General features: G+C 51.8%; 1 protein-coding gene across 3 annotated transcripts in view; it reads right to left on the reverse strand.

The window, feature by feature from the left end:
- Nucleotides 1-1,986: 1,986 nt before the first annotated feature.
- The window catches only part of NEURL1 (neuralized E3 ubiquitin protein ligase 1), a 143,025-nt gene continuing 130,018 nt past the window's right edge, over nucleotides 1,987-14,993 (reverse strand). For all 3 annotated transcript variants that reach the window (XM_074999900.1, XM_074999899.1, XM_074999901.1), the window contains exons 5-6: nucleotides 6,993-7,139; nucleotides 1,987-4,967 (exon numbers count right to left, since the gene is read on the reverse strand). In XM_074999900.1, coding sequence (XP_074856001.1) covers nucleotides 4,726-4,967; nucleotides 6,993-7,139 — 389 coding nt within the window. In that variant the 3' untranslated portion in view covers nucleotides 1,987-4,725. The remainder of the gene's footprint in view (nucleotides 4,968-6,992; nucleotides 7,140-14,993) is intronic.

Raw genomic sequence — 14,993 nt, forward strand, 5'->3', positions numbered from 1 at the left:
GCAGAGGAACACAATGTATATTCATTTAATAGCTCAAAGTCAAACCTCCTCGAGTGAACTCAGCTGCCACCTACTTCGCGGACCAGCTGGGGTGGGGCCCCCTTACTTAGCTTTGCTCTACCACTCCACCTCGTAAGTGGGCCAGGTGCCCCACGTTAGTGAGCAGCTTCTTGCAGGGGGTAGAAAGTGCCACAGTATACCTGCACCCTTCGGTTGTGACAAGAGCTAATTGCAGCCCTGCTCCCTACAGAGGGAGCAAGTGCAGGAGGGTTTGCTGCTGAGGAAAACTGTCATGGGAGGGGGAGAAGGCCCAGCAAGCTTGCAAGAAAGGGGCTGGAGTTAATTTACACACACTCACCCCCCCCCGACTATTCTCACTGCCCACGGGGCACGGACCAGTGTCATTTTAGTTCTAGTTCTTCCAGGAACATGTGTAATGACATAGGATAACACCTAACCAAAGCATGCAGGCTGGGCTGGGGATCCTCAGTCTATGAAAGAACACACTTCTTCCTCCCCTGGAGAATTGGTCCCAAGCGTTTGGCACAGCGAGTTGAGGAAAGTGGGTAGTGGGGGGGGGGGGCGGGGGGGGGGGGAGTCCCAGCAGTAAATGATGGACATAATGCAGGCAGAAGCTGCAACCTCTGATCTCTCACTTGCTGGCTGCAGTGCCCAAGGATGAAGCAGGTGGGCTGGAAGCCAGGCTTAGCCCCAGCTCCTGCACAGGAGTGCCAGGCAGAACAATCCTGAGGCCCAGGGTTTGCCAGCCAGAGTGTTTGTCCCCTTAAGGACAGTTGGGGGGGCACGAATGACTTTTGCCCTGCCCCCCCCATCACTAATCAACCACACAATGTCAGGGGACCTCCCCTTCTGGCTATGTCGCTCCTCCACCACCCCGGCAGGCCTGGGGCTGGTTCTGCACTTAGAGATGAGATGTGGTCTCCTGTGTCACCCACCTCCTCCACACCCATGTGCCACAGGTGCGTGAACCAGCTGCAAGGAACCAGTACCTCATACCCTATGACTCCAGGGGCTGGAGCACACCTTTGTCCCTGCCTGGCAGGTAGAGCTGGGTGTGAGTAAAGGGGGCAGCGCTTAGGCCTTCTGGCCACATGTATTCCAAGCCCCTGGCCAACAAGAGCACCCACACGCTGTTGGGGGATGCCTAAAATCACCTTTATTCACAATTACAGCTACCCAAGTGTCAGCGACTGGATTTCTCTGTTGGATCACACGCCATTGTAAAAGGAAACCAGGAACCGGGGCAGACACCAGCGACCACGGGACTGGACACAAATCAAACAGAAGTTAAAGATTTTGGTACTGTGCCTGTGGGCAACAAGCCCGGCCCGCCTCCCCCCACCCCACACCCTGCATCTATGAGAAAGGAGCCAGGCTGCCCTAAGAAGGGGCACAGTAGCATAGGCCTGTGACTGAGGTGCCTTGGGGCCCAGGCCTGTTTTTAACAACCACTGCTGCAGGAAGGGGCTGGCCTCGGGTCTCGCAACTACACTAGAGCAGTCGTGGGGCCATGTACAGACTAAAGGTACCTGACTCAGCTTGCACTGCACCCAGGCAGTAAAAGCCCACGGCTCGGCCCTGAGACACAGCACAATGTTGGTGCTGAGCAGGGGGCTGTGTGCTTGTGCCTGGATGATGGCAGAAGGACAGAGGCTCACCCCAGCCTACTCAATGATGCTGCTGGAGTTTGGCCCACAGTAAAACAAACACATTTTTTTTTAACTACATTAAACACACGTCAGGTCGGGCGGAGGCAGAGCCACATGATTGCTCTTACCCCTTGAACGGTACTGGGTAGCCAGGCACCAGCCTGGCCTTGCCAGCAAGCCCTGGCCAGTGGCCCTGGTTGGGGGGGGGGGGGGGAACGGGACGGGACGGGACGATGACAAACTGTATAATGTTGGCCCCCCCCCCCCCCGGTCAAAAAAAAACCCCCACACCCAGCCCTGCCCCTGCTCTCAGCAGTTAAGCTAACAGGTGCCTATTTCCATGAACAGCCGCGAGTGTTTGTACACAGCGGCCTAGGGCAAGCCCACATGCGAGTGCGGCTGCTATGGGCTGCCATGGCTGCGGGGCATAGGCAGGCTGAGGCCTGTCTAACCCCATCAAAATGCTGGATCAAGTGTCTACTGTAGGCCCACGAGAGCGAGAGAGAGAGTGTGTGTGTGTGTGTTTTCCCCCCCACGGTTGCGCCTGTAACAAAAGTTGCATATGCACCCCGCCCCCCCCACGCCCCTTGGAGGCAGCCAGCGATGCAGGCGGTGCACTGGCGCACCTGTTGAAAAGTATGCCCCGGGGGGGGCCCGCGGGGGCAAGCAGGATTTTTTTTGAGTTGTGCATAATGGCCAGTTAACGGCCATTTGCTAGTGTGCATATGTATGGCTGGAAGAAGCCCTAGCTGCATGCGCGTGCGCGCGCACGCGCACACACACACACACACGCTCTCGCTCTCTGTAACACAACAGGGACCCCCCCCCCCCCCCCAAGCCTCCTCACATCTCATGAAACAAATACGCTTTGCCCACGTGGCGGAGCTGGGCTGTGGTACTTTGGACAGACAGCAGTGTATGTGCTCAGGTGCTGTACCTTGAGCTACTTTCAAACATGAGGGCCAGGGTGTGGTCTGTTTGTACTGCAGCTATAGGCAGAGCCGAAAAGTAGGGTACATTCATGAAAAGCAAGCCCGGGGGGTGGTGGGGGTGGTGGTAGGCACACCATACCCAAGCTGCAGCACTTTGAGCCTGTGTTTGGGGAAAGAAGCCTCGGTTGTAACTGAGAAGCGCCACGGCCCGCCATGCAAGCCGCTTGCTCTCGGGGGGGTTGGAACGTGTGTTGGAACGTGCCTTGACCTGTGCACAGGCCCTCACTTGCCAATAACTCCCCGCTCCTGATCAGTTTCTTGGTGTTTGACGGATGAATTTCTGTCAGTAAAAGCCCACATGCTTGGTAACGCCAAAGCAAAAGGCTCTGGTGGGCGCCGGCCATGTCTTGTTGCAGACATGCGGAAGTGCAGAGGTACCTGAGCTACAACCAGCGTGGGCCTGAGCTGTGGCTTCTGGGCCCGACGGCACTTTAACACTAGGCCTTATACTGGGCACCCCCAAAAAAAAAGGGCCCTCAAGTATGGGCCACATCCCGCTTGCCTTTGCTGCAGGGCTGCCACCTGCACTGCAGCAGGCCTGCTCCTTCTAATGTGTCCCACCCAGCCCGGGGGCAGGGGTGGGGCTGGATCGCCAGCTAGCTGAGAGCAGGCCCCTCCTCTCAGGCGTTTTTAAGTGCTCCTTGCAAGCCTGCCCGGTGGTGCCTGGTTTCCTGATGGGGCTTGTCGTGGTCTGAATAGTCTCCACTTAGACACTAACCAGCAAGTTTGCCACCATACTGAGCCGCGTGAAGGCGATGGGGCCCAAAGGTTGCCAAGTGCAGCCCCAGTGGGACAGCGCAGGCCTCGAGGCTGCGGACAAATGAGGCCTGACAGACCTAAGCGGAGACGACTGTGGCCTGCGTGAGCCTCTGCCAGCTGCCCAAGTGCTACAGTGTTGCCCTAGAAGGGGCGGTCACAGGCTGAGGCCCTGCAGCTTGACACACCGAGATCATGGCCAGTCTGAAACTGACAGGGGCGGCCACAGGCTGAGCAGCAGAAACAGACAGTTCCCCTCCCTCCCCTCAAGCTTGTGGGATCAGGAGCTCCCTTGGAAAAACAAAAACTAAACCCACTTTCTGCCTGTGTAGCTCACTGATGATGAAGCGCATTGAGCACCATGTCCTGCCTTCAGTGTGGGCAGGGGTCCAAATGGCTAATCACCAACCAGCTGCCCTGGCCTTACAGCAAAGCAAGCCATTTAACACACAACAGAGCCGAGGTGGGGGTGCCAGAGACGTTCTTCTTCAGGGTTTTTTCACATGCACTGACTGAGGAGTGAGCAGAAGAGTCCTTTGGCTTGGGGCCCCCAGTGAGAACCAAGGAGCATGCATCAGCACAGGGCATTTGTAGGCGCTCAGTAGGCCCTGCAGCGGTGGATGCTGTAAGGAGCCAGGCAGGTGGCAGGGAGACAGCCACAGGGGAAAGGGCTCTACAGGGCAAACACCAGCCCAAGGGGCCGTCTCGCCGGATGGCAAGGCACACAGCCGTGCCCAATGCAGGCCCCACATGCTGCATGCCCGCCAGCTGCCCCCAACAAAAGAGGGTTGGTTTTTGGTTCTTCTTTCCCACTCCAGGTACCCTTTCACACCCACTGTTGCAGCACACCTGCCACCTGCCCCGCTCATCCCCATGCCCAGGCAGCCCTGCTCTTTGAAGATGCTGTTGCATGGCCAGGTCCGTCATCCACAAAGGGCTTCCTTTCTTCTCCCACTCCCTGGCTGCCTACAGTCACTGTCCATGGGGAGAAGGTGGCGTTCCCGACCCCTTCCCTGCTCACTGAGTGGCGGAGACTTCCCTGGGCACGATGCAGCAGGGGAAGAATGGCTCCAGCTGTTTGCTTGAGATTAACATGTGGTTCATCTGGACTTCCCTGATGTGTTGGAGTTCAGAACTCATGGTGGGAGGAGGGGAGGGGAGCGTGGCAGAGCTGTCACCAACCAGGCTCTCCAGCATCCTTCGGGTTAGTCAGGGGTTGAATTTCACAGATGAGTGAAGCCAGAGACCCTGCTCCCCACTTGCGGCTGCACCTCCTCCCTACGCTACCTTCCCTTGGTGCCGCTCTTCTAAGTGCTGCGATATGTTTTGATTATATCCTTGATGGCCCGTCTGCAGATGGGGCAGCAGGCATTGGCCATCTTCTTGAGTTTCAGCCCGCAGGGGTAGCAGAGACACATGTGTCCACAGGCGTAAATCACGGTGTCCACCATGTTCTCGTAGCAGATGGTGCACTCATCCCCCCAGCCCCCTGAGCCAGCTGGGGAGATGGGGGAATCCGGCATGCTGACCGGGGAGTTTGGAGCAGTGCCTGAAATGCAAGGAACATGATCGCTCTTTACTCAGTAGCCAGCTTTTTAGGGTAAGGGAGAGAGGCGTGGCTCAGCCAGCACAGACTCCTGGTGCAGCTAGTACTGCAAGGAGCAACCTGGGCAGGCAGGGGCAGGGTGGGAGCGTTATCACCTCCTTCCATAGCTTTTGCATCTAACAGTGGCCAATAGCTGAATCCTCAGCAGAAGCTGAGAAAAACCCTTAGGCTGTGTCTGCACTACCTCCCTACTTCGAAAGGGGCATGGTAATGAGGGTGTCGGGAGGTTACTAATGAAGTGCTGTGCTGCATACGCAGCACTTCATTAAGCTAATTCCCCCCCTCCGTGGCAACTTTGAAGTGTTAAACTTTGAAGTGCCGGCTCGCGTCTAGCCACGGCTCACCTGCCGGTACTTGGAAGTGCCCAGGCAACTTTGAAGTCCCTTTACTCCTCAAAATTTTGCACGCGAGCCAGCACTTCGAAGCTTAACACTTCAACATTGCTGTGGGGGAGAATTAGCTTAATGAAGCGCTGCATATGCACCGTAGCACTTCATTAATAATCTCCCGACACCCTACTCACCATGCGCCCTGCGAAGTCGGGAGCTAGCATAGACACAGCCTAAATATACTTGGCTTGTTGCACAATGGCACACTACTGAGGAAGGGAGAAGTCCTCCTAGCTCTGTTCTCGCTCACAAAGAAATCCCACATCCCTGACGGCCATAGCTGTGCCGCTACAGCTGTGCTGGCAGAAGGAGGCTTCAGGCAGCGTAGCTAACATTGTGCAAGGAGAGGGTGTTCCCATGCTCATGGAAAACAGCATCTATTGGCGTACAGTGCGTCTACACTAAGGGGTAGGCCAGGAGAATTGCTGTAGTGTATACACAACCTAACCCAGCCATTTCTTCTAACAATGGGGCACAGTAAGGCCCTGCTGGGAGGAAGGGTGGTCATGTGTTAAGGACACAAGTCTGAGAGACAGGAGTCTTGTGCTTTTAGTCTCGGTTCTGCCACTGAAGCATTACATAGCCTTGGGCAAGTCACTCCCCATTTGCTCATCTGGCAACCGTGCATCATAACTCTGAGCCTCACTCCCCTGAGCAGTGATGAGGCCCAAGGTGTGTCTGGAAAGGGCGCAGAGCTTCTGCCATGAAAGGTGCTCTGTAAATGACAGGGCTTTAGCGGGAGGGGCGGAAACAGGCTTTTGTCATAGGAATAGTAACAGAGCTGTGTGGCTAGACATTTTGCCTAGGGTTTGTAGCCAATACGCTGCAAGGCAACAGCTGCTCACTGCACAGGGCTCCAGTATGGGGAACCAGCTGTCTGATCGCATGCCCAGCTGGTGCTCAGAAGGAGCACTGCAGAATCCAAGCGCTGTACAACCATTCACTGCGGAGGGCAATGGGAAGGTACCAAATCAGGTAGCTGCTGTTTCACCATTGGAAGGGAGGCCCAGGGATGCAGAGTAAAGGCGGCAGCAGCATCTAAGATTGGAGCATTGTCTGGTGACATGAGCCAGGGACTGAGGCGCTGGGGAAGTCACTGATTGTGAGTTCTTTGGGCAGGGGTGGCACCGGGTACAATCCTTGTGCAAAGGGCACAACCTCTCTGTGAGCAGCAATTCTGCCTTTCTTCCTTGCTGGGAGATTGTGAGGCTGGATGGGAGTTTACAACAGCCCCTCTTGGATTGTGCAACCTGGCCCTGGTGGAGAATTTCAATGTAAACAGCCTCCAGGTTTCTCCCCAGAGGTGGGCTGTACACAGTCTAGGGAGTTTGTTGAGATTGATAATGAGGGAAGGGGCTACAAAATTATTGCTGTCCAGTATCAAGGCATCTGAGTGGCTTCCAAGTTAAAAACCAGTTGCCTAGAGACTGCCTGGGTCTCTGGCTCTTCTCCCTTATTCGACTGGGGAGCAACAGGTGCACAGATGCCTGCAGCTTGATGCACTTAGAGCCTAAGTGGGCCCTCAGCAGGAGACACTACAGGTGACAGTGAACCATGAACATGTGTGGGACATACTCACCGCTGATGGAGCTGCAGAGTGGACCAGAGCCACAAGTGCTTAGTATCGGATCAGAAACCCCACTGCAGAGAACTGTGGGGGAGTTCGGAGCTGAAGTGGGAGAGCTCGGTGCAGATGGGCCCAGTCGCTCATCCAATATGGTGGAACCTGGACAATAAAACAAACACACATGACTTTTAACATGCTTGTCCCGGTGCGGTTTTTTTGCCTGCTGCTAGGCCCTGCTCCTGCACAAAGACCCCCTGGCTCGGGATGAACATGTATCGCTTACTGTGAGCATATTAAGCACCATCAGAATAAGAGCTGGGGGGGCGGGGGTGGTCAAATCCTCACCTTACTGAAGTCAATGGGAGTTTTGTCATTGACGTCAATGGGACCAGAACTCAACCCTAAATTCCATTCCCAACAGACCAGTCCTAGGCCAGGCACAAGAAGGCACCACCCTCTTCCTGCCTCTTCCCCCTAGAGGTTATCAGCTGGTCTAAAAGAGGCCTGAACGCCCCCTTAGGTAAGCCAGCGTCTTCTGAGCCAATGTAAATACTTCAGCAGTTTTAAGGGTCACATTTTATTGAAAGTTACCCAGGCTCACCCTCACACAGCCCAGCAGCCTCACATCCTCACACTGGATGGGCCAGTGAAAAGCCACAGAGCTCCTGAGAGGGTAGCTGCTATGGAAGGACCACACAGTCTCTGGAATAGTCAGGCACCTTCTTCTAACCCGCAGTAAGCAGTACCAGAATGCCTCTTCTTCTGTCAGCTGAACATCTCATGAAACAGTCATGGCCACATGGCAGGGGACAGACTCCTTTTCCCAGCACGTAAGTTTCTCATGCACAAGCATAAAAACCGAGGGCCTCTTCCCTCAGCATAGATGCTCACGGCCCATCCCTCAATGTCCTTGACTGTACTATGCCTTCCCCTCTCTCGGCAGTACACTGTGCACCAGATGGCTGCAGTCACCACCCTCAGAGATGGCTGCCTTTCAGCAGTGCTGTACGGCTGCAGCCTTTGAGGCGAACAGTGGGAAGAGCAGTGTGACGCTTTGAGTAATGTAAGGACTGACAGTCTGTCTCTCCTTCATACAACTACCCCCTCATTCGGAGATGACACTAAAGCTAAACCTCTTCACATATGCCCCCTCTTGACCCTGAGCATTTCACGCTGCCAGAAAGGCGCGTTTCATACACATTAACGGTTCCCCTGCATCATGTTTCTTAGCTGTGTTGCTGGGTGCTGCTAGACAGCTGCTGTGGTCCACCCCACAAGTGGCTGTGTTTCAACAAGCCCTGTGTATTTTATTAGCTCTCTTTCCATATTTTAGCGTGTCTGTCTGTCTGTCGGTGCTATGTTTGTTCCTCTTAAACCATGAGCGCTACTACCACAAAATTTGGTATGTGGCTTCCTCTTACCCTGACTTAAATCAAGGTCAGGGTTTGGTCATGCCTGGAAAGTGGGAAATGCCTGAAATCCCAGGATTTCCCAGAACAGGGAAAGGGAGGGAGCAGAGGGAGGTGAAAGGGAGAGGCAGACAGGAGTGATGCAATACTGAGAGTGGCCACTGGGGAAAGCTGCAGCACAAAGAGAAGCCAGCTGGGCTGGGGCTCTGCTCTCCTGCCTGCCACAAAGACTGGGTAAGTAGTCCCTGCCCCAAATCCAGAGCCTGCTGGCCATATCCCCATCATGGAGAACCTACAGGCTGCAGAAGGGGGCAGCCCCCAAACAGCCTGAAGGCCATGGGAGGGGATGTTTGGGGCTGGGAGCAGCCCCCAGAACCCTGCCCCACCCAGACAGCCTTCAGGCTGTGGAGAGGCTGCTGGAGGGGGCGGAAGACAGCAATGGACCAGCTGTAGTTTGATAGATGATCTAGCAGCAAACTGAGCAAATGCATAATGTATACTGTAAGCAAGCCCAGAAGTTATACATCCCTGTGCAGTCACTACACACATAACAAAGGCGAACATTCGAAGAAGTTTACAAAACAAACCCTTGTGTTTCATCCAATCAACCTGCATGACATTGCCTCTGTCAGGCTCACTCAGGTCAGGTTTTGCTCCTAACAACAGCTGCCAGCTCACCTCATCCAAACTGAAAACAAACACAGGCAGTGTAATGCTCTTCTCTTGTGCTGGTCCAAGGTGCCTCTAACGTTACAGACCATGTGTGAAATGAAGAGGACAGTAGTTGACAGCTATGGTCCATTGGCACATTAGGACTCTGTAATAATCAGATAAAACTGTCTTTGCTGGAGACAAGGCAGCTATCAGTCAGGGAACTAAGGGCTATCACACTCACTCCTGACCACCTTCTGCTACAAATGCGAGGCACATCCTGTGTGAAAATGGTTCCCACAGACCACTGTGGAATCAGCTGTGTACATAGAATCATAGAACACGAGACCTGGAAGGGACCTTGAGAGGTGGAGCCCAGTCCCCTGCCCTCTTGGCAGGACCAAGCAGCTACATCTGAGGGTAGGATCTGTTCCTTTAAAATAACAACTCCTCAAAATACTGGATTGTGCTTCTCTTTACAAAACCCCCAGATGATGAGAAATAGCTGAGTGGTTTGTGCATTGGCCTGCTAAACCCAGGGTTGGGTGCTCCATGCTTGAGGGGGCCATTTAAGGATCTGGGGCAAACAGATCAAAACAAAAAAGGGAGGGTGCTTGCTCCTGCCAAGAGAGCAGGGGACTGGACTTGATGACCTCCACAGGTCCCTTCCAGCTGTATGAGGTATGTGTGTAAATAACTAACCTTTGCATTACTGCATTCTATTCTCCAGCTGGGGATCATACAGCTCTTAACTGTAAAGGAATGAACCCTTCCAAACCCCTGAGAAGTAAGCGTATGCAACGGTTAACTGTATTACTAAACCCATGTAATTCTCTGTTGCAGAGAATACTTAGGCTTGACCAAAATGCATCAGCTGTGGTCAATAAGAATGCTGTGGTTTTTGATCACAGGGACACAGTATTCTCCAAAGGGGACTGCAAGCACCAGATTCATGCTCAGTCACAACCTAGGTTTTCCCCCTGTGTAAGCAGCCTTTTCCTTCCTCCGTCTCTTTTTTGATTGTTGCTGTTGAGCCTCTGATGGACAGTGGTCTCCTGGCTGGCAATTCCTGGTCTCTGATCTCCTTTAGGAAAGGTGCACTGTCTGAGGACAGGACGGCACCTAAATTGGGAAAGAGTTTAGTGAAGATAACACAGTGTGTAAACAGAGCCCAGGTGCATGGCGATGGACTCCTAAGAGCATGGGAAATAAATTTTGAATTGGAAGTCTTGTCATTTGCAGTAAGCTCCATCAAATCATCTTTTCCTTTCAATGTAGGTTATAATCAACAAATATAATTTTATTTTAATTACCTAGAGCTGATCAGTCTCAAAGGGACACACAATAAAACTTGTCTACAACTGAATGCGTCACAGTCCTGTATTTATGGGCTTTGCAATGCGAAGCACTCAGATGGCCTAGCAATGCTATCAGACAAATAATTAAATGGTAATGAATGTTCAAGGCAAGATTGCAAAACTGGTCCATTTAAAATGCACCTCTGCTCATTCACACCTTAACAAAGATTCTCCATTAGGGCTGAAATTAGCTGAACCGGCTCTCAGCTGAATGATGGAGCCATTCAAGAAAAAATCCCTTGTGAGACTGAGGGAAAGGATACACTCTTCCCATTGTAAATGACAAACATTTCTGTGCATACATAAATGGGCCCACATTGAGATCTGTGATTGTGCTTGTTGTTGAAAGGCCCCACGAAGGGGACTAAGAAAAAAAAACAGCCCAATACTAGAGTAAGGTGCCATTGAAACATTTCTTTTAAGCCTGCTCAGTAGGCACATAAGCTGATGAAAGCAGGGACATTGAAGGAGGTTGGAGGATTAAGCCAAGGGCGGTGGAATAACTGTGATGAATATAAGCTATTTGTAATGTATTTCTCCCTATGTGATCTAACCCTGGAAAGGCTGATGTACATGGCACTGGCCTCGTCTCGGCCCAGGACCAGAATAATGACAATGGAGTAAGCTCCAGGATGGCTTGATCGAAAGCCTCTCGGAGTCAATAGACAAGCAGTTACCTGATGGGATTGGGACTAGGTCCGTGACGCCTAACATGCTACCACTGTGTGGGAGGAAGGATGGTGTGAGCATGCACAATGTACCTCCGGCACTATGTGATCTGAATGCACTATGACATTTGGTTCACTGGTTGAATGATTAGCTGGCTTGAGCTGGGTACTGATGGAAAGCGTGATGTGAGTGATGACATGGGGATGGTAAGGGAAGATTACTCAGCACCTGTACAGGGAACAGACTGCAAATCATTACTGACTCACTGTCAGCTTCCTCTGTCCCCTTGTCTCTGATCATTAGACACATCATTACACTCCCTTGTACACATGCAAGCCCTAACCTACAAGCTTTTAATGCATAAGACTCCCTCCAAATCAGTGAGGTCTGATCCTGGAAGCCTCCCAGAAGTGGTAGAGTCCACGGCTGGGTCTACACGTGCCCCTTCCTTTTGAAAGGGGCATGTTAATGAGCAGGTTTGAAATATGCTAATGAGGTGCTGCAATGAATATGCAGCACCTCATTAGCATAATGGCAGCCGCAGTGATTCGAAAGTGCGGCTTTTCGAATTGTGCACCGCCCGTGGAGACAGGACCTTCCGAAAGGACCCCCCCAAGTTTTCAAAAGCCCTTCTACTGATCACCAGATAGGAAGAAGGGCTTTTGAAAACTAGGGGGGGGGCCTTTCAGAAGGTCCCGTCTCCACAGGTGGCGCGCGATTTGAAAAGCCGCACTTTCAAATTGCCACAGCCGCCATTATGCTAATGAGGCGCTGCATATTAATTGCAGCACCTCATCAGCATATTTCGAACCTGCTCATTAACATGCCCCTTTCAAAAGGAAGGGGCACGTGTAGACCCAGCCTACATGTTTAGCACTAGCCCTGCTCTGAAGTGAAGTAAGTTGGAGAGAGACATTTATTTCATAGGCTGTTGCTTTCCCTTTTAAGTAGAACCATCCCCCGGTTCTTTGCTGAAAGAACAAGTGTTGAATATGGGAACATCTGTGCTTTGTGGTGGGATCTAACACTGTAAATGCTTTATGGCAGCATACAATGCCTGGTAAACACTAGCTCAGGTGGCTGATTCCCTTTCAGTTGTGTGTATTACCTGCCAGTGCTGTTATGAGTGTTAGTCAAACATCATAAACCAACAGAACAACCTGATGGTCTGTATGAGGGATGTTCCTATGTGGCCAGCTCAAACAAAGTCCTTCTTTCACCGTATATTGCCAACAATTAAGCCTTATGTTGTCATTATTAATTGCTTTTTTAATGAGCTCATACAACTAGGGCCTGGCTTGGCCGGCCAGGTTTAGACCATCCCCTGATAATGCAGTAAACAAATAGTCCTGGGTGCTACTTTTTCATCCTCTGTAGAGGACGCAGAAGCTGTTGAGGGAACCACAAATTTATGTAACCTATTCCTATGTCTCCCCTGTGCATGTCGTCGGCCCTTTGGCTGTTAATCCAGAGGCAGAGCACAGGCACACACAGAGAGAGAAAGGGAGGTGTCGATGGAAGAAGCTAGGGCAAGGCTCCTGCATCCAAAGAGCCATATCAATTGGTAGCACTTCTGGGGGTCAGAGCTGTTCTTGAGATCACTGTGAATGACGAAATCCACAAATACTGGGGGTGAGGGGGCGTAAAATCTAGTAGCATATAATAGCTAAAATAACGCACTAAACATATGTAAAATCAAAAATTCCCTGGTAGGGCATCACTGAAGCTTCAATTTCCCTTTTAACTCTCAGGTTTTGTTACAAGAGCTCACGGGAAAAGCATCATCACGCTGCGTCATGTGCTTGGGCTGACGCGGTGAGCGCACAGTGAACAGCGAAGCTGACAGCCTTGCTGGGCCCCTGGGCATCATGCCTCCACCGCACCACCAGAAGGGACAGGGCCTCTAGAGGAAGGGCTGGGCCACAGCAGCTATCTCTCAGTGCCGCTCAAATAGCAGCATATTCCCCCTGAGCTGCCATGAGCTGGAGTTTTGGGATCATCTTGCCTAAAACACCCCTGAAATCATAGGCTTTGCTCTGTTATGGCACAGACTATGACAGTCAGTGCCCTCAAAACTAATCTTAGGTTAATCATCTCCTTTCTGTGGCAGAAAGTCCGGCCCTCTCCTCACACAACCCATCGGCATCTCATCTAAAGGCCATTTGGCTCACACATGCCCGGACAGAGAAAGCAAATGGTGTTTTCTGAACAGGAAGGAAACAGACAGCAGATCCAGTGCTCCAAAGTTTTGCACTCATCCTGCAGACACCAACAGTAATGGGGTGGCAGTGGCAGGGTGGGAAACAAGCTAACCACACTGAAAACTTCCCCCACTGCTCCTCTGAGTTTCTGTCATGTGTTTCCTTGGTAGAAAAGACAAACTAGGTGTCATCACTGAGTTTAGTCTATTCTGTCACTCTCACAAGAAGCCAGAATAACTAGCTCATGCCAGCGTTTGTCCAAGAATTATGCAGGCTTTCTTTTGCCTGACAGATGAGCCATAATTGCAAGAGGCTGGTAAATTATCCTATATCCCGTTTATTCAGGGCAGACAAGCAGAGGTGTGATGAGCTAAGGGAGTGCCCTATATCATTTACTCTGAACATCTCATTGAATCTAGGGATATTTTATTATCCTGATGGTGATAAAGACTTAACTTCCACTGTCTTGGAGGAATGAGTGCAGAGGGGAAGCATTTATAGGCTAAGTCCCACAGCTGTCGCTCGAAGAAATTCAGTTGGTTTTACTCAGTCGTGACCTATGGGAAGTTGTAGGTTCCAAACAGCGCTCAGCTGAGCTCACATCCTGAGAGGCACTGAGGGCCTCTAATTTCCATTGGCTTCAGTGACTGCAGCAGAAGGGTCAGCAACACACAGGGTCTGGCTGTGAATGAAGGGGGATAGAAAAGAGTGGAATCCCCATTCCAAAACGTCAAGTAACTTGTTACAGCAGGTGGTGCCAGTTCCCTTGTCCTATGCCTAACCGGCAGAGCCAAATTCTGCAAGCCAGGAAACACACGCATTCCATCTGGCTTCTGGAAAATTGACGTCCTGCCACTACCAGCACCAGGCAGATCAGAACTCAAATGCAGCTTTGCTGAAAAGTTGCCCAGACAGGGCAGGAGCGTGTCTACAGCTAGTGCCGGTGTCTCAGAGATTGGACCGACTGACATGGCAATTAAATAACACTCTGCATGCATCATCTGTGGGGCTCAGAGAGAAGCCCCCATCATCCCTGTTGGACAAAGATGTATTACACCAGTAACTTATTAAAAGTAGCTGGGGAAACCGAGGCACAGGAGAGTGAAGTCTGTTTTCTCAGCTCACACAGGCAGTCTGAGGCAGAGGCAAAGCGAGATGCTAACGCCTCAAACCCAATCCTGTATTTGAATCACCAGACCATCCCTACCACATCTAAAGCCTTCCAATAGCTCAGCTCACACTGCTGTGTGAGACGCATGGAGTGGTAACACTAGTATACCTCCCTGGGGGTTGGGTGGGTCAATTAGAGTGTGTGAAGAGTTGTGAGACCCTTGGAGGAAAATTTCTGCAGAGAGCAGTGGTGTTCCCTGTCACGTCTCTAGCACCGATGCCAGAGAAAGACAATCATCAGGCAATCCCTACACTGTACTGCTAATGCTCTGCTCCAGGGCAGGTTTGCTGAACAGCCGCCCACCCAACTGTGTATGCTCCAAGTGAGAAGAGCTTCAAATCATGCTAATTTCACTTTTAAATGAAGGGGAAGGGGAAGGTACATGGAGGGCCATATGTAATAGCAGAGCAGCATCCTGAAGCAATACTCTTGGGGATGGCTTACAAATTAGCATTAGTAACGCAAGTCTTATTCACAGAGAAAACTCAAACGCAGCCTGACAGAAGGGCTTATCCAACCTGGGCATCTGACACACGTTAACTTCTCTCCAAGAC

The sequence above is a fragment of the Carettochelys insculpta genome, chromosome 7 (genome assembly GCF_033958435.1).
Source record: "Carettochelys insculpta isolate YL-2023 chromosome 7, ASM3395843v1, whole genome shotgun sequence".
NCBI lineage: Eukaryota > Metazoa > Chordata > Testudines > Carettochelyidae > Carettochelys > Carettochelys insculpta.